The sequence below is a fragment of the Rhincodon typus genome, chromosome 1 (assembly GCF_021869965.1).
Source record: "Rhincodon typus isolate 14 chromosome 1, sRhiTyp1.1, whole genome shotgun sequence".
NCBI classification, from domain to species: Eukaryota; Metazoa; Chordata; class Chondrichthyes; order Orectolobiformes; family Rhincodontidae; genus Rhincodon; species Rhincodon typus.
Genome location: NC_063332.1, coordinates 21,365,788 through 21,390,202, shown reverse-complemented (window position 1 = coordinate 21,390,202; position 24,415 = coordinate 21,365,788). Strand labels below are relative to the sequence as shown.

At 43.4% G+C, this 24,415-nt stretch overlaps 2 protein-coding genes across 2 annotated transcripts in view; one reads left to right on the top strand and one right to left on the bottom strand.

Moving 5' to 3' along the window:
• ptcd3 (pentatricopeptide repeat domain 3) overlaps positions 1 to 24,415 on the top strand; it is a 292,712-nt gene that overhangs the window by 104,067 nt on the left and 164,230 nt on the right. The gene's annotated exons all lie outside the window — the stretch shown is intronic.
• polr1a (RNA polymerase I subunit A) overlaps positions 21,585 to 24,415 on the bottom strand; it is a 129,308-nt gene continuing 126,477 nt past the window's right edge. Inside the window, exon 28 of the mRNA XM_048603059.1 lies at positions 21,585 to 22,905. Coding sequence (XP_048459016.1) covers positions 22,805 to 22,905 — 101 coding nt within the window. The 3' untranslated portion in view covers positions 21,585 to 22,804. The remainder of the gene's footprint in view (positions 22,906 to 24,415) is intronic.

The following is a 24,415-nucleotide window of genomic DNA, read 5'->3' as shown; positions in this document are numbered from 1 at the left end:
TGATTTGTTTTTCTACGTTTTCCAGCGACATAGGGAATGATTCACCTTGTTTACCTCAAATTTTGGAATGGGACTGTATCATTATAATGGTCTTGGTCATTTTATTATAGCTAGTGTCTTCTTCATCATAGCCTCCTTCTTCAGCTAAAGCCAGTTTTGCCCCTTTTATTTAAAAGATTGCAACCTTCTAAGCCAGTATTGCTTTTCCTTCTCTAGCCTCTATTGGTTTTCTTTGCAATTCAACTTTCAGCCTCATAAATTCTCTTTCTCATTCCCTTTCCTCTTCTGGAAATCTTCATTCCACCGCACATCCCCACAAGCCCTTTTCCTTAAACTCAAGTCTTCTTGTCTCCTTCTCTTTCCTTTTCAATTCCAAACTTCTATGCTAATCTATTTCAAAGTGCCACATTTCTTATTCATATTCAAGCTGCTTTAACCATGACTACCTACAGTCACTCATTGTTTAGAGTACATGTTCTCCATTGTGTAATTTCCCAACCCCAAATGTTGTGCTAATAGTTTAATTAACGTTTACAGGAAATTTCACCTGTAACACTTTTCCCAAATCTATGGCCTTAAGCTTTGTTGAATCTTGCACAACAGTCAGATTAATTTCTTCCATGAGCAGGATAGTTTTAATTGCTTCCAATGCCATCTTATTTTACTGTATGAGAAACCTACTTTGTCCTTTACCAGTTAAACCTACTCCACATCTAATCTCACATTGTGCACTTTTAAAGATCCCTCACTGCGCTCCCAAATTTTTGTGCTGGAGATGACCCACACAAATGTGAAATATAACCAATTTAATCATTTCGATGGCTATTATCTGACAGTGAACACTATCCAGGATAAAAGAAATTCATACCAAGTTTCATCAATGAAGAAGAAACCAAAACTTATTTTGTAACTTTTATGAAATCCTACACTGCCTGTCTGTCGGGCTCAATCTGAACAAAAGAGGAAATCAGTGGCAGATTGAAATGAATGGTCTTATGACTGTCCTATTGTATCACGATGACTGCCTCAAATCCTCAAGGTGATAGGCCACAACACAGAATGTTGGATTCAACCTGAACACCATTTCTTAATTGGAAAAGGACTTTGAACTTATAGAAAATCACATGAGAAGAGCATGTTGTTATCTTCTTTTAAAGTTTGTTGGGCTAAAAGGACTATCTTTGCTGTTGTCATTGCTAATGCCTAAGTCAATGCTAAGTGGTCTGTTCAGTTTCATTCCTTTTACCTGACATTGTCACTGTTAGATATGATTGAGAAGTTTCCAACACCCATTTCACAGGGTAATTAAGAGTCAGCCTCCAAAATTGCTAACCACCTGGTTTGACCTCAAGCATTGCTCAATCGTGCTTAGGAAAGAAGGTGTACTCAGAATTATAGGTAGTTAATATTATAGAATGCAATTTCTTAATAATAGCCATAGAGTCATACAGCATGGAATCAGACCCTTCGGTCCAACTAGTCCATGCTGAACATAATCCCATACTAAACTAGTCCCACCTGCCTGCTCCTGGCCCATATCATGTACCTATCCAAATGTCTTTCAAGCATTGTAATTGTACCCACATCCACCGCTTCCTCAAGAAGTTCATTCCACACACAAACTACCCTCTCAATTTATGAAAGTGTTGCAGGGTTGTTTGCTTAAAATGAAAAAAATATATTTAGTAGCAGCATAGAGTCACAAAATGTATCATGAATTATATCTCAATATTTACAGTTAACACAGCAAAGCTCAAAAATTTCAAATCAGCTGTGTTTTATTTACCTTTATTTGTGTACCATGTAGCAATATTTCCGAGACAAATATATTTTGATTAGCTAAAGGTGACTTTGAAACAAATTGGTTGCACGATATTCTAAAACAATTAGAGTCATAGTGTTGTACAGATCCTTTGGACCAACTCATCCATGCTGAACAGATACCTGAAATAAATCTAGTCCCATTTGCCAGCATTTGGTCCATATCTCTCTAAAGTCTTCCTATTCATGTACCCATCCAAATACCTTTAAAAGTTGTAATTGTACCAGCCTCCACCACTTCCTCTGGCAGCTCAATCCATACACACACCACCCTCTTTATGAAAATGTTGCCCCTTAAGTTCCTTTTAAATCGCTTCCCTCTCACCTTAAACTTATGCTGTCTAGTTCTGGACCCCCCCTAAACTGGGTAAAAGACCTTGGCTATTTACCCTTTCCATGCCCGCCATGATTTTATGAACTTCTATAAGGACACCCCTTAGCCTCTGACACTTCAGAGAAAGTAGCCCAGCCTGTTCAGCCTCTCCCTATTGATCAAACCCTCCAACCCCAGCAACATTCTTATAAAGTACTTCTGCAACCTCTCAACTTTCACAACATCTTTCCTTTAGCAGCAAGACCAGAACTGAATGCAAATATTCCAATATTCCAAAATATTCCACAATGGCCTAACCAATGTCCTGTACATCCATAACATGACATCCCAACTCCTATACTCAATGCACTGAACAAAAACGGTAAGCTTACCAAATGTCTTCTTCACTATCCTGTCTACCTGCGATCCCACTTTCAAGGAACTATGAACCTACACACTCTTTGCTCAGCAACACTCACCAGGACCTTACCATTAAGTATATAAGTCCTGCTCTGATTTGCCTTTCTGAACTGCAACACCTCACATTTATCTAAATTAAACTCCATCTGTCACTCTTCAGCCCATTGACCCATCTAATTAGGGTCCCATTGTACTCCGAGACAACCTTCTTCACTACATCACCAATTTTGGTGTCATCTGTAAATTTACCAACCATTCCTCTTGTATTCACATCCAAATCATTTGTATAAATGACAAAAAGCAGTGGACCCAGCACCGAACATTGCAGTGCACTGCTGGTCACAGGCCTCCATTCTGCAAAACAACCCTCCACTACCATCCTTTGTTTCCTAAATTCAAGCCAATTTTGTATTCCTACAGCTAGCTCTCCCTGGATTCCATGTGATCTGGCCTTGCTAACCAGACTACCATGTGGAACCTTATTGATGGCCATACTGAAGTCCATTTAACACCCAAACAATGTCCACCATTCTGCCTTCATCAATCTTCTAGCTTCCATGTCCTTCTCCACTACCATTACAACCCTATTATTCCATTTGATTTGATTTGATTTATTTGTTGCCACATGTATCGGAGTACAGTGATAAGTTTTGTTTATGAGCAGTACAAGCAGAGCATAGTAAGCAAGGACATACGGATTATAGGGTGAAAAAAAACTTAGACACAGGCATATAGGTTCCAACGCACAGGGCATGCGCTGGGCAAGATCAACATTAGCAAGATCAGCATTATTTGAAGTTAAAGAGTCCACTCATCAGTCTGATAGCTGCCAGGAAGAAGCTGTTCCTGAACCTGCTGCTGTGTGTATTCAAACTTCTGTACCTTTTGCCTGATGGAAGAGGTTGTAGGAGAGCATTATTGGGGTGCGATGGGTCTTTGCTGATGTTTGCAGCTGTTTTGCAGCAACGTGCTGTTTAAAGGGAGTCCATGGATGGAAGGTAGACAAACAAAAAGCTGGAAGAACACAGCAAGCCAGGCAGCATCTGGAGGAAAGGAGCAGTCAATGTTTTAGGTATTACCCTTCTTCAGGACTGGATGTGGGGGTAGGGGGAGCTGCAGGTAAAGTGGGGGGAGGGGTGGAGGTGGAATGGTGATGATAGGTGGACACTGGTGATAGGTACGACCTGGTTGGTCGATGGGAGGGATGAATCTAATTGGTGGCTGGAAGGGAGGATCAGAAGGTGGAATGGAAGGGAAGAGGTGGGGCTGGAAGGGGAGCTGAAGGACAGGTGGGAAGGTTAATCAAAATTGGAGAACTCAATGTTGAGTCCTCTGGGCTCTAGGGTGCCCATGCAAAAGATAAGGTGTTGTTCTTCAAATTTGCGTTCCGAGTCACTGCAACACTGGAGGAGGCTGAGGATGGACGTGTTAGATGGGAAGTGGGGCACGGACACTGGGGACCTTACAGCCTGGAGGACTCAACATTGAGTTCTCCAATTTGATGAGCACAAGTCTGAAGCGGGTGTCCTTGTTGTCCAGATGTTCCAGGGATGAGTGCAGGGCTAGGGAAACGGCATCCGCTGTGGACCTGTTACGTCAGTAGGCAAACTGAAGGGGATCGAATTAGGCTGGGAGACTACAGTTGATGTGGGCAATGACTAGCCTCTCGAAGCATTTCATGCTTATTGAAGTCAGAGCCACTGGGTGGTAGTCAGTAAGGCACGCTGCATGTGCTTTCTTAGGTATGGGGATGACGGTGGTCTTTGCGAAGCAGGTGGGGACTTTGGCTTGTAGGAGGGAGAGGTTGAAGACATTGGTGAATAGCTCCACCAGTTGGCCCACAGAGGATCTAAATGCACGGCTGAGGATTCTGCCTGGGCCCATCGCTTTCCTTGGGGTGATTCCCAGGAAGACTGATCTGATGTCTGCAGCAGTGACAGTGGGCACAGGTGCGTCTGGGGCTGTCAGGATAGGTGATACCGCGCCACTGGCATTCTGCTCAAACTGAGCAAAGAAAGAATTGAGTGCGTCTGGGAGGGATGTGTTTTTGTTTGCTATCATTCTCTGCTTCATTTTGTATCCTGTAATTTTGTGTAGGCCTTGCCATAGGTGGTGGGATCTGTTTGGTAGGTTTAGGCCTCTAACTTGGTCCAATACTGCCTCTTGGCATTCCAGGTGGCTTTGCGGAGGTCATATCTGAATTTCCTGTTTTGTCAGGGTCACCTGACTTGCAAGCTTCATATCTGGTAGGGAGTGGATTTCCTGGTTCATCCAAGGTTTACAGTTGGGGAACACGCAAATTGATATCTACAATCTCTTTATAAATTTGCTTCTCAATTTCCTGCTGACGGTTGGGGTGCCTATATTACAATCCCAATAAGATGATCATCCCTTTCTTATTTCTCAGTTCCACCCAAATAACTTCATTAGACTTACTTTAGAAATATCCTCCCTAAGTACAGCTGCAATGTTATCCCTAACTAAAAACGCCACTCCCACTCCTCTCTTGTCCCCCTTTCTCTCCTTCCTATAGCATCTATACCCTGGAACATTAAACTGTCAGTCCTGCCTTTTTCTGAGCCACGTTTCTTATAATAGCTATGATATCCCAGTCTCATGTTCCCAACCATGCCCTGAGTTAATCTTCCTTAGTAGTATATAGGTCACATGGAAATAATACTTTAAGATTATCTTTCAATCAATGAGGGAGACACCAGGTTATGTGCAGACCATGCCTGCAATCAGCAAATCATTAAACAAGCCCAAACAGGGTCAAAAATCACACAACACCAGGTTATAGTCCAACAGGTTTATTCAAAGACACAAGCTTTTGGAGCCTCGCTCCTTCTTCAGGTGTCAGTGAGAGAAGTGGCACCAGAAACAGAATTTATAAGCAAAAAAATCAAAGGGCCATAGCACTGATATGGTGTTGAACAAACCTAAGATGGCTATTAAATCTTTAATCAGTTAGAAGGGATTAATATGCAAATTCCCGAACTTCTTTCACGTCACTGCCCTGAGATAAGCCCAGTCCAACACCTCCACATCAATGACCAAACAGTTCTGAGGGAACTTTTAAGCCACTGTCACATCAAATAAATCAGGCAGGGGAAGATTTTCTTATTTGATTCCACGTAGAAACTGTGTTCACAAATTCAGTCTACAATCAGCTTATTCTGCATCACTTATCAGATTTTCTCTTTTTTTGTAGCAAACAAAGAACTACAAGTATTTAAGAGTGAACTTGTGGTCAAGGCATCTCCTATGCTAAGCTCTCACATTATTATGAAGATGGAAAATCAAACCACACTCCTGTGCCCTTGCAGCAAGTGATTGTAACAGGATAAAATACGCATAAAATTGACCTTGTGGAATTTCACCTGACTGTATCTATGTAAATAAAGTAGCCAAAGTCCTAGATGACCACATGGCTGCTGTCTCATTAGAGAGAGAGAGGGAGGGAGGGAGAGAGTTGACTAGTGGTCCCCATACTTATGACACTCTGACTTCAGGCAAGGGGCAAGGTTGAGAAGGTGGGGGCTTTAAGGTAACCTCAGCTGATGTGGGTATTGAACCCATACAATTGGCACCACTCCGCATTACAAACCAGCTCTCCAGCCAACTGAATTATATGGTTCATACAAGTCACACTGTACTGTACATGTAAGTCCGAGCATCTTGTTGTGAGGCTTTAATTGCTAAACATTATCAATCTCGCTTTTTTATCACCTTTTTCAACTATGTTGCTACTTTAGTGATTTGTGCTCCTGTAGCGATAGATGTATTTGCTCCTCCGAAATCATTTCAACACTTGCTTTCCAAGGATTGTATAGACTCCTGATTTTCCCACCTATATTTTGAGCTTTTGCAATAATTTTGAGATGCAGACAGTATCAGGAAGACAGGAAGCGAGGTCACAGAATTCCTAACTTTTAACCTGTTCTTGGAGCCACAGCATTGATATGACTGGTCCAGTCTTCCAAACCCGTAGACCTCTCTTACAAGGATAAGGCCAACCAAATGCGTGGACACTCCATAATCTTTTCAAAAGTAATTGTTTCCATCAATGAAGGGCCTACACTCCATCTTCTTGAAAACTTTGCTTTTCTCTTTCTCTAAAGTTACCTGATTTTCTTATGGTACAAATATAGGCAGAAGATTAGGGCTAATCCATATCCACAGAGAGCCAGTGCAGAGATGATGAGCCAAATAGTTTCCTTCTGCACTGTAACAAGTCTGTGTTTTTTTTCTTGTAATCAGCAGGTGACTTCAAAACACATTTTAAACTTCAATTTTACAGACTAATCTCTTATGTGGGACCTCATTGAAAGCCTTCTGAAAATCCAAGTAAAAATCACGCCACACAAATGCCAAGCAATGACCATCACCAGTGAGCTTGATTTGATTTATTTATTGTCACATGTATCGTTACAAAATACAGCGAAAGGTGTTTGATAATGTCACCACTCTCCAGTGCCATCTTAGAATATGGAAAAATAAACCAAAACGTAGAATATAAAGGCAGAAAAATGAAGAAATAAAAGGAAAAGTGTTCCACTTTGTTTCCACTTTCCACTTCCTTCTTGTTAAGTCCTCTGCTATGAGCTATGGGCCTGGTGGCCAGGCACAAGTCCCTTTCACTGCACTGCCACCACTGGAATGAACGTTGCCGTTCTTTGGTGCCATTTCACCTCTACCCACACCCTCACCACTGAGTCCTCACCGGACCTCGCCAATGCAGACACCACCGATGCTGCTGGGTACCGAACCGGCCCAAACTCGACTCCGCTGCCATCTCCATGAATCTGCTCTGGAAGTAGACACCGCCAGGAAGCCAAGCTCACCTCTGCCACTGCAACCATGAGTCCGTGCTGCTGGGTCCACTCGCTACTGCCACATCCAAGCTCGTTACCAATAAGAGACAATCTACCCACCACCCTTTGACAATCAAAGGCTTTCTAATCGCTGAATCCACCAATTATCAACATCCTGGGGGTTACCATTGACCAGAAACTCAACTGGACTCACCACATAAATACAGTGGCAACAAGAGCAGGTCAGAGGCTGGGAATCCGATGGCGAGTAATTCACCTCCTGACTCCTCAAAGTCTGTCCACCATCTACAAGGTACACGTCAGGAGTGTGATGGAATACTCCCCACTTGCCTGGATGAGTGCAGCCCCAACAACACACAAGGCAGCTCACCATATGAACATACAAACATAGAACATAGAACAGTACAGCACAGTACAGGCCTTTCGGCCCACAATGTTGTGCTGACCTATTTCCTACTAAGATCAAACTACCCTGCATACTGTACATTATACTATCATCCACGTGCCTATCCAAGAGTTGCTTAAAAGTCTCAAAAGTATCTGATTCTACTACCACTGCCGGCAGCGCATTCCACACACCCACCACTCTCTGTGTGAAGAACCTACCTTTGACATCTCCCCTATACCTTCCTCCAATCACCTTAAAATTATGTCCTCTCATAATAGTCATTTCCACCCTGGTCTATTTTCAGGATAATTTTCAGGATAACAACCTGAAACTAGAGTGAGTGTCAGTGGGATCAATGGTGGAGCCACAATTATTTTCGATATATATTAATGACTTGGATGAGGAAACTGAATGTCCAACAGCTCAAGTTTTGCAGATTACACATTAATAGGTGGGAAAGCAAATACTGAGGATGACTTAAGATTCTGCAGAGGGATAGAGACAACTTAACCAATTGGGCAAAAACTTGACAGATGGAATATAGTGTGGGAAAATAGTAGTTCATGCACTTTGGCAAGAGGAATAGAGAAGGGGAATATTATTTAAATGGAGAAGCTCTGTAGGAAGCTGCAGGACCAAGAGATTTGGGACCACACTGGATGTGGCAGCAGGAGACAAGCGGATCAAGCTCAGTCAGAGCGGGAGAGGGAAAGGAGCAGATCGAGCTCAGAGTGGGAGAGGGAATGGAGTGGATTGAGTTCAGTCAGGGCCGGAGAGGGAAAGGAGCAGAGCGAGCTCAGAGTGGGAGAGGGAATGGAGTGGATCGAGTTCAGTCAGAGCGGGAGAGGGAATGGAGTGGATCGAGCTCAGTCAGAACGGGAGAGGGAATGGAGTGGATCGAGCTCAGTCAGAACGGGAGAGGGAATGGAGTGGATCGAGCTCAGTCGGAGTGGGAGAGGGAATGGAGTGGATTGAGCTCAGTCGGAGTGGGAGAGGGAATGGAGTGGATTAAGTTCAGTCAGAGCGGGAGAGGGAATGGAGTGGATTGAGCTCAGTTGGAGTGGGAGAGGGAACTCAATCAGAGTGGGAGAGAGAGAGGGAGAAGGAGAGTCAGAGTGGGAGAGGGAGAGTTTCCTCTGCAACCATGGTGCAGAGTGGGAGAGGGAAAGGGAGAGGAACGGATCAGGTGGGACCTTCACAATCCGGAAGCAGATCTTCTGAGGTGACATCAGGATTCAGAAAGTGTTGCAGGACAAGAGGATTGGCTGCTTAGGAACCAGCTTTAGGTTTGTAATTGTTAGGAATAGAAAGAGAGAGAGAGAGAAATTTGATTTGTTGAGTATTGGGTAAGGTTGAGTAGTTTGTCCTGGTTTAATGCCTGTAGTTGGTAAGGATCACAATAACCGGAGAACTCTGCCCCTTGGAATACTCTTCCTGCAATATGTGGGAAATGAAGGACATGTCCAGTGTCCATGGTGACCATATATGCAGGAAGTATGCTCAGCTGCAACTCCTGATTTGACAGCATGGAGAAGCTGGAGCTGCTGGTGAACTCACGATGCAGCCTCCATGATGCTAAGGATGTCATAGACGGTACGTTTAGTGAGCTGCTCACACCACAAGAAAGAACTACACAGGCAGAAAAGCATTGGGTGACCACGTCGAACACTAGTAAGAATGGGCAGTCCCTGGGACCACTCACCTCTCAAACAGATGTACTATGTGGGACACTGTTAGAGGGGCTGGCCTCTCAGGGGAAAGCAGCAACAGCCAAGACTATGCGCCATGGTTGCAGAGGAAAAGGTGTGGGAAAGCCTTAATAATAGGGGGCTCGATTGTAAGGGGAACTGACAGGCAGTTCTGTGCCAGCAAACGAGGCTTGATTGGTATGTTGCAACCCTAGTGCCAAGGTCAGGGATGTATCAGTCCCATCCCTAATTGCTCAGAGGGCAGATGAGTGTTAACCATATTGCTGTGGGTCTGGAGTCACACGTAGACCAGACCAGGTAAGGATGGCAGTTTCCTTCCCTAAAGGACATTAGTGAACCAGATGGGTTTTTCCAACAATCAGCAATGGATTCACGGTCATCATTAGATTCTTAATTCCAAATATTTATTATTGAATTCAAATTCCACCATCTGCCATGGCAGGATTCTAACACAGGTTGAATGTTGTTAAACTTGAGAGGGTGCAGAAATGATTTACAAAGATGTTGCTGGAATTGGTGGGTTTAAGTTACCGAGACAGCTTGAATAGATTGGGGCTTTTTTCTCCTGGAGTGTCAGAGGCTGAGGGGTGATCTTATAGAGGTTTACAAAATCCTGAGGGGCATGGATAGGGTGAATAACCAAGGTCTTTTTCTTAGGGTGGGGGAGTCCCAAACTAGAAGGCATGGGTTTAAGGTGAGAGGAGAAAGATTTAAAAAGGATCTGAGGGTTAACTATCTCATGCAGATGATGATGCATGTATGGAATGAGCTGCCACAGGAAGTGGTGGAGGCTAGTACAATTACAACATTTAAAAGGCATCTGGATGGATGTATGAATATGAAGGGTTTAGACAGATATAGGCTAATTGCTGGCAAATGGGATGAGGTCAGATGAAAGATCTGGTCAGCAAGAATGAGTTGGACCAAAAAGTCTGTTTCCGTGCTGTATGACTCTGTGTCAGAGTGGGGCTCTTAAACCATAACAGGTAATATGTAACAAAGTTTAAAAACCAACATCACCCAATCTTCATGCATTCTCAAATTAGAAATTTTCCTTTAGATTGGAAACTGCACACACCAGTCCATGAAAGGAAGGTGAGCAAAAGAAATCAGTTGACAAATATCTATTGTTAGGAATTTACTTATTTCTATCACTAAATGTCTGAAAAAAAAATTCAGCTGTTCAGACAGATCCAGTACTTATTTCTATCACTAAATGTCTGAAAAAAAAATTCAGCTGTTCAGACAGATCCGTGTGGATTTTTAACAGATAGATTTGACTAACAAGTTTGATTAAATTTGATGAAAGTAATGGACAATGGACAATCTACAGCCGCTACCTATATTGACTTTCAGAAAACATTTGATAAAGTCCCTCATAAAAGGATAATTGCCATAATCTAAATAAATAGCAGAGGAGTTGAATATCCTATAAAATTATATGAAGGCAGTCCCTCAACCTTGTTCTGCCATTCATAGAGATCATAGATGATTTGTGATCCAGTTCTACATTACACCCCTTTCACCCATATCCCTCAAATTCCTTTAGTTAACACAAATCCATCAATCCCTGATATAAAAATAAAACCTGACCTAGCAACAATTACACTTGCAAAAGCAGTTCCAAACGTCAACCACTTTTTGCATGTCAGAATTCTTTCGTAACTTCACAGTTAAAAGGTCTGGCCCTAACTTTAGAGTGATTGATTGATTTATTGTCACGTGTATCAAAATACAGTGAAAAGCTTTGTTTACGAGCGGTACAGGCAAACCATTATAAACAAAGGATGTACAGATCAAAGAGACTTAGAGGCATACAGGTTACATTGCACAGGGTGTGTGTTAGGCAAGATCAACGTTAACAAGATCAGTGTTATTTGAGGCTAGAGAGTCTATTCATCAGTCTGATAACAGTCGGGAAGATGCCAGTGTGTGTTCAAACTTCTGTATCATTATTGAAGTGCAATGGGTCTTTGATGATGTTAGCCGCCTATCCACAGCAGCGAGCCGTGTAAACAGAGTCCATGGATGGAAGGTTGTCTTCTGTGATGGTCTGGGTTGAGCACACCACCTTCTGTAGTTTATTACTGCCCTGGGCAGAGCAGTTGCCATACCAGGCTGTTATGCACCCGGACAGTATGCTTTCAATGGTGCATCTGTAGAAGTTGGTGAGGGTCCTTATGGACATGCCAAATCTCCTGAGCTGCCTGAGGAAGGAGAGGCGTTGTTGTGCCTTCTTGACTGTCACATCTACGTGGGAAGTCCAGGACAGGTCATCGGTTATCGTCACTCTGAGGAACTTGAAGTTCTTCACTCTTGCAACCTCAGTTCTGTTGATGTAGATCAGGGCGTGTTCTCCTCCTTTCTTTCTGAAATCAATGATCAGTTCTTTAGTTTTGCTGACGTTGAGAGACAGATTGTTTTCATTGCACCACATCACCAAGCCCTCTATCTCCCTTCTGTAGTTTGACTCATTGTTGTTAGATATCCATCCCACTACGGTGGTGTCATCAGTGAACTTATAGATGGCGCTCATTTGGAATTTGACAACACAGTCGTAGGTGTACAAGTACAGTAGGGGGCTGAGGATGTATCCTTGAGCAGCTCCAGTGTTGAGTGTTATTGTGGAGGAGGTGCAGTTACCTATCCTCACTGATTTCAGCCTATGAGTCAGAAAGCTGAGCAGAGGACGGAGCTGAGGCCAAGGTCACAGAGTGTTGGGATCAGTGTGGAGGGGATAATGGTGTTGAAGGCGGAGCTGTAGTCAATGAGCAGGAGGCTGACATAGGTGTCTTTGATGTGATCTATGGTCCCAGACGGTCTAACCAATGGAGATAATTTCTATCTATAGCAACTTGAACAATATTTTGAAAGCTTCAATCTATCTCTTAACTTTATAAATTACAGGGAATACAACATGAAAGTGCACAATTCCTCCTCATAATTTAATCCTTAGAGTATAGACAATATTTTGGTAAATCAACTGCACTCTCTCCAAAGATATCCTTCCAAAAATGTGGTAGTTAGACCTGATCAGTGGATTCTGCAGTAGAAGAAAAGTGGATTTTAGTTTACAGTTCTGTGAAGGTCTGACATTTTTTAAATGTGTAAAAAGTAATTTTGAACAGCATTTTCAAGACATCATGTAATTTCCATTAGCAAGCCTCCCCCAAGACTCCTCACCAAGACATAAATTTTAGGTTTTGCTAAATTGAGTTTTACAATACAGAAAGACAGAGGGAGGGTGCTAGAAACAGGCTTATTCATAGAAAAGATATCTACAATATTCGCAGTGCTGTCAATAGAAATCTTCAAAACAGTCAAGAAGGTTGGGGTAAAGTCTTGAGTTGCCTCGGAGAGCTGCAGAAGCAGAGAGAGAGAAAGACATCGTTAAATGCTGTTGAAGACATGAGTTTAAGGAGCCAGGTTCAGCAGTAATAGTGAACTGAATTATCAGCTTGCATCTTGAGTAAGAGACATTAACTGAAGAAACCAGCATCAAGCCACCTATGTGTGGAACCGCAGGAGATGGGGGAGATATTAAACGAGTTTATTGTATCTGTGTTTACTGTGGAGAAGGATATGGAAGATAGACAGCGTAGGGAAATAAATAGCGACATCTTGAAAACTATTCATATTAGAGAGGGGGAGGTGCTGGATGTCTTAAAACACAGAAGAACTATACAGCACAGGAATGGGCCATTTGGCCCACGATGTAGTGCTGAATATGACGTCAAATGAAACTAATCTCTTCAGCTTGCCCTTGGTCCATATCCTTCTATAAAGTTGGGTAAATCCCCAAGACCTCAGGTATACCTAGAACTCTATGGGAAGGTGGGGAAGTGATTTCTGGGCCCCTTGCCGAGATACTTTTATCATCATTAACCATAGGTGAGGGGCTGGAAGACTGGAGATTGGCTAACATGGTACCACTATTTAAGAAAGGTGATAAGGAAAAGCCAGGAAACTATAGACTGGTGAGTTTGATATCAGTAGTGAGCAAGTTGTTGGAGGGAATCCTGAGGGACAGGATTTACATGTATTTGGAAAGATAAGGACTGATTAAGGATAGTCAACATGGCTTTGTGCATGGGAAATTGTGTCTCTGTCTAAGTTGATTGAGTTTTTTGAAGTAATGAAGAGGATTGATGAGGGCAGAGCAGTGAACGTGATCCATATGGACTTCAACAAAGTGTTCGACAAGGTTCCTCATGATAGACTGGTTAGCAAGGTTAGATCAAATGGAATAGAGGGAGAACTATCCATTTGCATACATAACTGGCTCAAAAGGTAGAAGACAGAGGGTGGTCATGGAGGGCTGCTTTTCAGACTGGAGGCCTGTGACCAGCAGTGTGCCAGAAGGATCAGTGCTGAGTCCACTGCTTTTCATCATTTACATAAATTATTTGGAAGTGAACATAGGAGGTATGGTTAGTAAGTTTGCAGATGACACCAAAATTGGAGGTGTAGTGGACAGCGAACCAGGGTTACTGTGGGCTGCCCATATTTGAAAGACACAAAATGGCCAACAAGGGGATAAACAGAATGAAAAAGCCTATTCCAGCATTTGGACATAAAATGTCTGACAAGTAATAAACAGAGTTAGAAGCCTGATCCAGCATTTAAGTGAAACACAATGGTACCTTTCAAAAGGGGGCACTCCAAGGTGAAAGGGGAGCCGTGTACAAACAACAATGAGAGACAATTTGATAAGAAAATGCTCAAAGACAGACAGTTTGGAGATTTGTAACTAACATTGAAGGAGGCAAACTTCTACAATAACAAACATAGATGAACTAATGGGATTGCGACTTGTAAAAATTTGAAGGATCAAACAAGTTCATTAAACTATGACAAGTGATGGAGTCCAGGCTCATTAGTGAAAGGATGTTGTCCCACTAGGTGAACAGTGTTAGTTGGGACAAGGACTGTAAATCTCATTCCAGGAGACAGTCAAATGGTACAGCCTAACTCATCACGCAGCTGTGAAAACAGCAGCTAAAGTTATCATGCAGTAATTAGCTGTTTCTTTGAAACTATTTACTATATTAAGTAATAGGTTCTAGTTAAAGATTCTTCAGATAATCACAGAGATAGATTTCAATGTGATTATAGCTACACATATATGACAAGATACACTGATTAGCATTAGGGGAAAAAAATTCAAGCATAAATGTAAAAGTTATTTAGCCTCGAGAAACTTTTTCCTTTATCACTAAAGGGGTGCTTCGCACATCTAGTAAAAAATATATTGCTCACAACTCATTAGCTAAAGAGTGCTAATAGTAGAAGTAGCTACAAATCTTTACATATAACTAACTTTATAATATAAATTAATCTTATAGCAATTAGTTAGAACTAACTGTCTTTTGTACTTTTTATGTATAATTAGGATAGTGAGAAAATATGATGAGTAACAGAATTTAATAGAGATAGCAAAGGAATACAAGGGGAAACAGAATTCAAGCAGTCCGTAGAGATAAGCAAGTCTGGGACTTGTCTGAAGAAGTACAGTAACTTTGGAATGTGAATTAATAGGATGAATAGGGAGATCCCAAGGCATGCAGATTACAACGACTGTTAAACATAATGAGATTGTGGGAACCTCTGTCTGTCCATAGGAGTGTCCATCATTGATTAGGTGTTTCACAGGATCGGATGTATACACTAAGGGGAGAGGCACAGTGACCATGTTGTATGTGATTATGGTAACACAAAATGTATAAAAATATTGTATTTCACTGTAAAAATCAGAGCATCATTCATCTCTCTTCTGATCTGAGCTAAAGATTAAGGGAACAACAGTTCTCACATCAAGGCCAGATTCGGGGAGAATCTTTGGCCCTCTCCCTGCATGAACTGGTGATTGTTTGAATAAGAGTAAAGACTGTGGCGTGCCTGAATCCAGCCTGCTTCCTGAGTCTTTGACCCTAGTCCACGGGGACTTCACTCCTACAGTTACCTCAGAGTGCAATGGGATCTTGATCAGATGGGCCATTGGGCTGAGGAGTGGCAGATGGAATTTAATTTAGATAAATGTGAGGTGCTGCATTTTGGAAAAGCAAATCAGGGCAGGACTTATACACTTAATGGTAAGGTCCTGAGGAGTATTGCTGGATAAAGAGACCTTGGAGTGCAGGTTCATATTTCTAGAAGTTGGAGTCCCAGGTAGACAGGACAGTAAAGATGGTGCTTGGTATGCTTGCCTTTATTGGTCAGAGCATTGAGTATAGGAATTGGTAGGTCATGTTGCAGCTGTACAGGATATTGGTTAGGCCAATTTTGGTCTCACTTTTGGTTGAGATGCATTGACAACTGCAAATAGTCAGTGGGAAAGGTCCTTTTATATGGTTCACCAGCAATTGGGATGTACAGCCTACATCTATTGCATCACACCGATGCATGCAATTCTGGTCTCCCTCCTGTAGGAAGGATGTTGTGAAATTTGAGAGTTCAGAAAAGATTTACAAGGATGTCAGCAGGGTTGGAGGGTTTGAGCTGGAGGAAGAGGCTGAATAGATAGCAAGAATTGCAGATGCTGGAGTCAGCAATAACACAGTATGGAGCCAGAGGAACACAGCAGGCTAGGCAGCATCAGAGAAGCAGGAAAGTTGACGTGTCAGTTCGGGACCCTTCTTCAGAAAGAAGGCTCCTGACCCGAAACATCAACTTTCCTGCTCCTCTGATGCTGCCTAGCCTGCTGTGTTCCTCCAGTTCCATACTGAATAGGCTGGAGCTCTTCCCCGGGAGGGTAAGCAGCTGAAGGGTGACCTCATAGAGGTTTATAAAATTATGAGGGGCATGGATAAGGTGAATAGCCAAGGTCTTTTTGCTGGGATGGGAGAGTCCAAAACTAGAGAGGATAGGTTTAAGGTGAGAGGGGAAAGATTCAAAAAGAAGCTAAGGGGCAACTTTTTCATGCAGCACGTGCTGTGTGTGTGGAACGAGCTGCCAGAGGAAGTGGTGGAAGCTGGTACAATCACAACATTTAAAAGACATCTGGATGAGTATATGAATAGAAAGAGTTTAGAGGGAATATGGGCCAAATGTTTGCAAATGGGACTGGATTAATTTAGGATATCTGGTCAGCATGGGTGTGTTGGACCAAAGGGTCTGTTCCATTCTGTACAGCTCTATGACTCTAAGGGAATGCACAGAAATTTGCCAAAAGGACCATAAAACATTGCAGTCCAATTGGACCATTGCACCATTCAATGAGATCACGGCTAATCTGAAAATCCTCAACTCCACTTTCCTGCCTTTTCCCTTTGATTCCATCACTGATTAAAAATCTCTCAGCCTTTGAATATACTTGAAGACACAGCTAGCTGTAGTAAATAACTTCACAGATTTGATCACACTATACTCATCATAGAATCCCTAGTGTGGAAACAGGCCCTTCGGCCCAACAAGTCCACACTGACCCACAGACATCCCACCCAGACCCATCCCCCTGTAACCCACCTAATCTATGCATTCCTGAACACTACTGGCAATTTAGCATGGCCAATCCACCTAGCCTGCACATCTTTTGGACTGTGGGAGGAAACTGGAGCACCTGGAGGAAATCCAAAGACATGGGGAGAATGTGCAAACTCCACACAGACAGTTGCCCGAGGGTGAAAGTGAACCCAGGTTCCTGGGGCTGTGAGGCAGCAGTGCTAACCACTGAGCCACTGTGCCACCCTTAAGTTTTATTACTCTCCAAGAGAAGAAAACTCTTCCTCATCTCTTTCTTAAACTGTGATGCCTTACTCTGAGATTATGGCCTCTGATCATAGTCACAGATTATACAGCACAGAAACAGGCATTTCGGTCCAACTCATCTGTGCCGCCCAGATATCCTAAACTGACCTAGAAGTGATTTGCAAAAGATGCAAGAGTGCAGTGAGAAAGAAAACTTTTTCACTTAGTGAGTAGCAAGGATATGTATGCACTGCCTTGAAGAATGGTGGAGGCACTATGAATTGGAGCATTTAACGGAGTATTAGATGATTATTTCAATAAAAATAGGCAAGTGTATGAGAAAAATGTAAAAGATTGGTAAGAATGCTCATTTAAAGAGTCAGTTCAGGAACAACGGGACAAATAACATCTTTCTGCGCTGTAAGACTTTTGTGATTCTGTGATGTTTAAAGTCATCGGAAAAACTAAATGTTACAGCCATAATTAAATAACAGAGCAGACTCGCTGGGCTGAATGTCTAATTTCTGCTCCTATGTCTAATATTAACACAAGGAAAAACATTTTCACGCAGCGAGTGGCTAAGATCTGGAAGATACTGGCTCAGTCTAGTGGAGGCAGATTAAATTTCCTCATAAGGAAAATGAGTAATTCTCTAAAGAGAAAAAAAAATTGCAGGTTTACACTGAGGACAGAGGAGTGGGATATAGTGAGATGCTTTTGCAGGGGGACAATCATGAACATACCGGATCAATTGACCTTCTTTTTGTGCATTAACCATTCTACAATTCTGTGATGAAACTTCATTAGAGACCGCAGCCGGACTAAATGGCTTGCATCGTGACATTTTGACATTTAGCCATGACCTGTCAACAGCTTAATTTGAAAACAAAACTTCCAAAAAAAAACCCACATTGGAAAAATATTGAACTATCCTGGCAGTGTTCTTTCACTAGGGACTGAGGCAAGTGTAGCTACAAAACTGATTAATTTCTGAGTCATGGGGCACAATCATCTAAGGGTCTGAGCTACATGGGATATTACAAGTTATTTTTGGCAGAATTGCACAAGATTGTTGTACAGGATGATGGTGAGGTCTCTTCTGGAGTAGTGTCCAGTTCTGATCACCCTATCATAAGGATATTATTAAGCTGGAGAGGTTTCAGAAGAGATTTCCAAGAATGTTGCCGAGCATAGAGTTTGAGGGGTGACCTTGTAGAGGGTTATAAAATCGATAAGGTGAATGGCAGGTGTCTTTTCCCTAGGGTGGGATATTTCAAGACTAGGGGGCATATTTTTAAGGTGAGGGGAGAAAGATTTAAAAAAGAAATCGGGGCAATTTTTTTAAAAACAGAGTAGTTCGTGCGCAAAATGAATTTCCAGAGTAAGTGGTGGATGCAGGTACAGTAACAATATTTAAAAGACATTTAGATAAGTGCATGAGTAAGAAATGTTTGGAGGGATATGGGCCTAGCGCAGGTAGGTGGGACTAAGGTTTCAAAGTAAATTTGTAGCTCGGGTTGTAGATGTTGTGGTTGGTTGGCTCGCCGAGCTGGTTCGGTGTTCCGCAGACGTTTCATTACCCTGCTGGGTAACATCATCCATGCTGCCTCCGGTGAAGTGCCATTGTGTTTTCCCGCCTGTCATTTAAACTCTGGTGTTCATTGAGCTGGGTTACCTCACATCCAGTTTTCCTTCGCAGTCACTCATCTTCATCCACATGGATAAGAACCACCAATTCGATTGAGACAACACCAGGATCCCGGGACAAGCAAAGCAGAGACAAGCACGGGAATTCCGAGAAGCCTGGTGCTCCACGAAGAAAGCCATCAACATAGAACATAGAACATAACAGCACAGTACAGGCCCTTCGGCCCTCAATGTTGCGCTGACCTGTGAAACCAATCTGAAACCCATCTAACCTACACTATTCCATTATCATCCATATGTTTATCCAATGACCATTTAAATGTCCTTAACACATAGAGCTAGACCCCATACACACTCCACTGTGAAGGAAAACCGGAAGTGAAGTAATCCAGCTCAACAGACACCAGAGTTTAAATAACAGACAGGAAAACGCAACAGCGCTTCATTGGAGGCTGCACTGATGATGTTACCCAGCAGGGTAATGAAACGTCTGTGGAACAACAAACCAGGTGGAACTAGTTTAGTCTGGATTATGTTTACATGGAATGGTTAGATCAAAGAGTCTGTTTCTGTGCTGCAGGACTCTACAAGAAGTCCAGTGAGTTCTACAACGACATCCGGAGCAACTCGCTGCATCTTTTATATATCTGCTGGGTGGCAAGGTGAGTTACTCACTAACTAATGGCAAGTTGCCAATTAAAGGGGATATTATTGTTTAAAGCCCAACTGCCCTATTCACCCCATTGATATTCAGCTTCCTATTTTACCAAAAGCAGCAAAGAAGCCAAATGTCAAAAATTATCTACATGGCAATCAGAGCAACTTTAGCTCACCACTGGCTGAGAACAGCCTCCACACTCCTCAGCAACAGGTGGCATCCCAGGGCACAATCCACGGGTCCCTGCCACAGGCGCCCCTTGCCCATGTACAATGGCATAAACATTTATCAACCTCCCAACAATCCTCAAGGCATCTCTCCAATCCACTTGTAGGATGCTTCAGAACCATGGACTCGCATTGCAGGGCGCACCAGCAACTAGCACTGGAATTCTGCTGCAGGAACACTTTGTACACAGGGACAGGCACTTAGCTCAAGGGTGGACCAGGCAGCATCTCACTCGCTGTCTTAGTGCTCATGCATCTCATACCTACCTGCATGCTCACAGCACCAATGTCTTACCTTGCCATGCCAGTTAGTGCATAGGCACTACTGCCAGAGCCAAAGGTGCTCAGTATTGCCGAAAGGATGTGCTCTTTTGTACAGACACACAGACAGGCTGTCAGTAGGAACTTGTTCATGAGAGGTGGAAGTTATCTTGTACAGCACATCAAGACATGTTCACAAATATGGAGTAAACACACAGCACACTATTTCAACCAAATGGTTATGTTGGCGCAGGCTCATCCTCAGTCTAGTCAAGATGAGTGGGGGCACTCGGGGGTTCCTGTACCATCAGTCACATCCACAGTCTGCACACAGTCCAGGGGCTTGGCCAGAGTCAATCATCTGATCAGGCTCGGCACAGCCAGGGGATATGTCCAACTATAGTCCCTAGAGTGGTCAAAGGTCAGTCCTGTAGGGCTGGCAGCCACAATCAGCAGCATTTATATATATACTGTCAGTCAGGGAGCTGCAAACACAGTGGTCAGGGGTCCGCTCAGCCATGTCTAGGGGCCACTTGTTGAAGTCAGAGATCTGGGGTGACTTCAATTCTGGAGGTGTGGGAGTTTATAGTCAAGTTCAAGGAAGCCTTTAGGGGATCCAGAGGGATCACTGCCAAAGCGGGTAGTGGAAAAGCAGAGGCATGTGGAGAGGTGGGGATAAGGATGATTTTCAACGTAAATGCGATGGTCAAGACGGCAAAACAACGCCTCTTCTTCCTCAGGTGGCTCAGGAAATTTGGCATGTCCATAAGGTCCCTCACCAACTTCTACAGGTGCACCACTGAAAGCATACAGTCCGAGGGCATAACAGTCTGGTACAGCAACTGCTCTGCCCAGGTGCATAAGAAACTACAGCCCAGCCATCACAGAAGCCAACCTTCCATCCATGGGCTCTATATACATGGCTCGCTGCCACAGAAAGGCAGCCAACATTGCCATGTAATGACCTCCTACAACCTCTTCTGTCAAGCAGAAGACACAGAGACCTGAACACATGCATGAGCAGGTTCAGGAACAGCTTCTTTCCGGCCGTTATCAGACTGTTGTTCGGACTCAAATAATGTAACGTGCAATGTAACCTATACCCTTTTTGAAGTCTTTTTGATCTGTACATCCTTTGCTTGCTGTGATCTGCCTGTACCACACGTAAACAAAGCTTTTCACTGTATTTTGGTATACAAGACAATAAAATCAAAATCAAAATCAAATCAATGAGAGAAAACCCAAGGTGCATGGTGGAGGGGGTAGGCAGAACAGCACTGGTGGGCATGGTAAGCTACGGGAATTGGACATTTATTGGCAGTGACCTCCAACAATGACCCACAGGGAGGTCATATAGCAGCACAGTAGACATCATTAAAGTGTAATGTCAGGGCTAGGGGAGAGGTGACGTTTAATGTGGTGGATCTCCACATGGGGGATAGATGGAAATGGCCTGTCAGGGGACAGCAAAGTAAAAAGGGACACAGGACAGAGTCAGTGTCAGATTGATGGTAAAAGCACTGGATCCATGCGTGGTGCCGTTACAGCAAATACATGAAGCAGGCTTTTGTAAACTGGAGCGAGATTTAATCTATAATAATTTCATTGTCTATTTGCTACACAGATTGAATGCGTCTTTGTTTCAAATGCTGGTCAAAGGTGAACTGCACTGCTCCATTGGTGCTTGCAAATCTAAATTTAACATTGCAGTGATTTAGAAGTTTGTGGCAATGACTTAAAACATTGGCCAAAAGCATCCCATCACCCTTGAAACTTGCAACGATGCTGTGGGATGAGTGGAACATCACTTTATCATTTGTCATGTCAGTGTCTTGATGAGCTGTACTGAAATCAATGATAAGTTTCACGGTTGACGTGGGTCTGGGATGGGAAGGGGCTTACCAGTAGGCACTTCTAGTTTGATGTAATGTGTTGGTCACTCAGCTGGCATAGCACCTTCACCGACTTGGTGCCTATGCCACAACAGAGCCATGGTGGACCTGACTATAGGGCTGCTGAAGGTATAGTTTTTGGTGGGGTGGGCAGCTGGTGTTGGTAGTGGTGGTGCTGCAGCGCACAGTGTGCCACATCATCCTGGTGTACTGTGCTCTGCACAACTGGAGCAGGCAAAGTGGCGACCTGATAGATACTGAGGAGCAGGGGGAATGGGAGCAGTCTTCCAAGGAAGATGAAAAGGACCAGGAAATTACGCAGAAGAAACCTGCCACTGTCCTATGACAGAACTCAGCTGCTTCAGGTGCTACAAGCCAGTCAGGACCTGATTGAGAATATGAAGCAGATTATGTATTTAATTCTCTAATTCATGTAAAGATGGCTCTGCAACAAGACTTGCACCGTGACAACAGCTTCACGAAAAGCCATGTCTATCGAAAAAAAGTTTCACGCTTAATGGCCAGTGAAATTTAATTCACTATTCCTGGACACAGGACTGAGGTTCATACTTCTCCACAAAGGAAGACAGTAAATGCTGTCAACTAGTGCTATCATGTGTAAACATCCTCGAGTTTGCTCCTACTGGCTTCCAACATCTAATTGCAACTTGTGTGAGACTTTAATAAAATTTCTTCTCCCTCCTTATGGAAATTTGGCTGCTCTTTTGTACTGCAATTAGAAGCAGGTCAAAGCAACTTGAAGTTGTAGGTGCTAGTTCATCACTTGTTGCTGTGGAGAGGCTTGTAGTACAGACACTTGTCTCCTTATTTGTCTCTTTCAATTCCGTATTTTATAAAATATGCAAAATATACACAAATAAAAATATTCCATTGATGTCCACTTTTAACAGTAGTTCTTAGTCAGATGAGAAATCAGAAAAGAGCGTTCATCTAAGAGGCTGCTTCAGGTCAAAAAGGCCAGTGCCACCACGGACTACTTTCCCCACCACCAGGCAGGCTGATGGAGACTTCAATTCATCATGAGAACCTAAAGAATAATAAATCAGAATTAAGGATTAATACTGAAAAAACAAATGACACATTATAATAAATTTTCCCAAAATCACTTGGCACACGACAGGGAAACATGGGATCGGAGCAGGCCATTCAGCCTCTCAAGCTGCCATTCGAGATCATGGGTAATCATCTACCACAACTCCTCCCCCCCAACCCCCACTATACCCATACCATCATTAGTATCCAGAAAGCCATCAATCCCACCCCTGAATTTATTCAATGACTGAGCTTCCACACCTTTCTGAGGTGCAGAATTCCAAAGAGTCACAACCCTATGAGTGAAGAAATTCCTCCTCATCTCAGTTCTAAATAGCTTGCCACTTACTCTGAGGTCGCATTCTCTGTTTTAGGTTCCATTTGGGCAAAGATCCTTTCTGCATCTACCCTATCATAGTCATAAGGACAGCATGGAAACAGATCCTTTATTCCAACTTGTCCAAACCGCCCAGATATCCAAAATTAATCGAGTCCCATTTGCCAGCATTTGGCCCGTATCCCTCTCAGCCCTCCCTATTCATATACCCATCCAGATGCCTTTTAAACATTGTAATGTTATCAGCCTCCACCACTTCCTCTGGCAGCTTAATCCATTCACACACCAACCTCTGCATGAAAAGGTTGCCCCTCAAGTCCTTTTTAAATCTAATGTCTAATCCTTGTAAGAATTTTCTAAGTTTCAATGAGATCACCTCTTATCCTTCTGAAGTCTAGAGTATACAGTCCCAGTCTCCTCAATCTCTCCTCATTGGACAGCCTCACCATCCCAGGAATCAGGCTGGCAAACCTCTGCTGCACTCCCTCAATGGCATGTGTATCTTTCCTGGCATTAGGGGATCAAAACTGCACATGACATTCCATGTGCAGTCCATCCAAGGTTTGATACAACTAAAGCCGGAAGCTCTATTCCTGTGTTCAAATCTTCTCATGATCAAGGCTAATTTAAAATTTGCCTTCCTAATTGCTTGCACCAGCATGTCAGCTGTCAGTGGTTCATGAACATGGACAGGTCCTGGTGCCTTTGGAGATCCACATTTTACAATTGCTCACAGTCAAGAAATACCCTGCACCACAGCTCATCCTATGAAAATGGAAGAGAGGGAGAGAGTGCGCTACAGAGAGGGAGGGCGCGTGCTAGCGAAGGAGAGCGCGCGCTAGAGAGAGGGAGGGAGAGGGTGCTAGAGAGGGAGAGGGTGCTAGAGAGAGAGAGGGCGCGCTAGAGGGAGAGACAGCGCGCTAGAGGGAGGGAGGGAGAGGGTGCTAGAGAGAGAGAGGGCGCGCTAGAGGGAGAGACAGCGCTAGAGAGACAGTGCTAGAGAGAGATGAAGTGAGTGAGCTGGGGGAGAGAGACAGAGAGAGCGCTAGAGACAGAGAGCGAGATAGTGAGAAGGAGAGAGCAAGCTAGAGAGAGAGAGACACCTAGGGGGAGAGACAGAATGAGCTGGCAAGAGAGAGGGGAAGAGGTCGCTAGAGGTGGGGGGGGG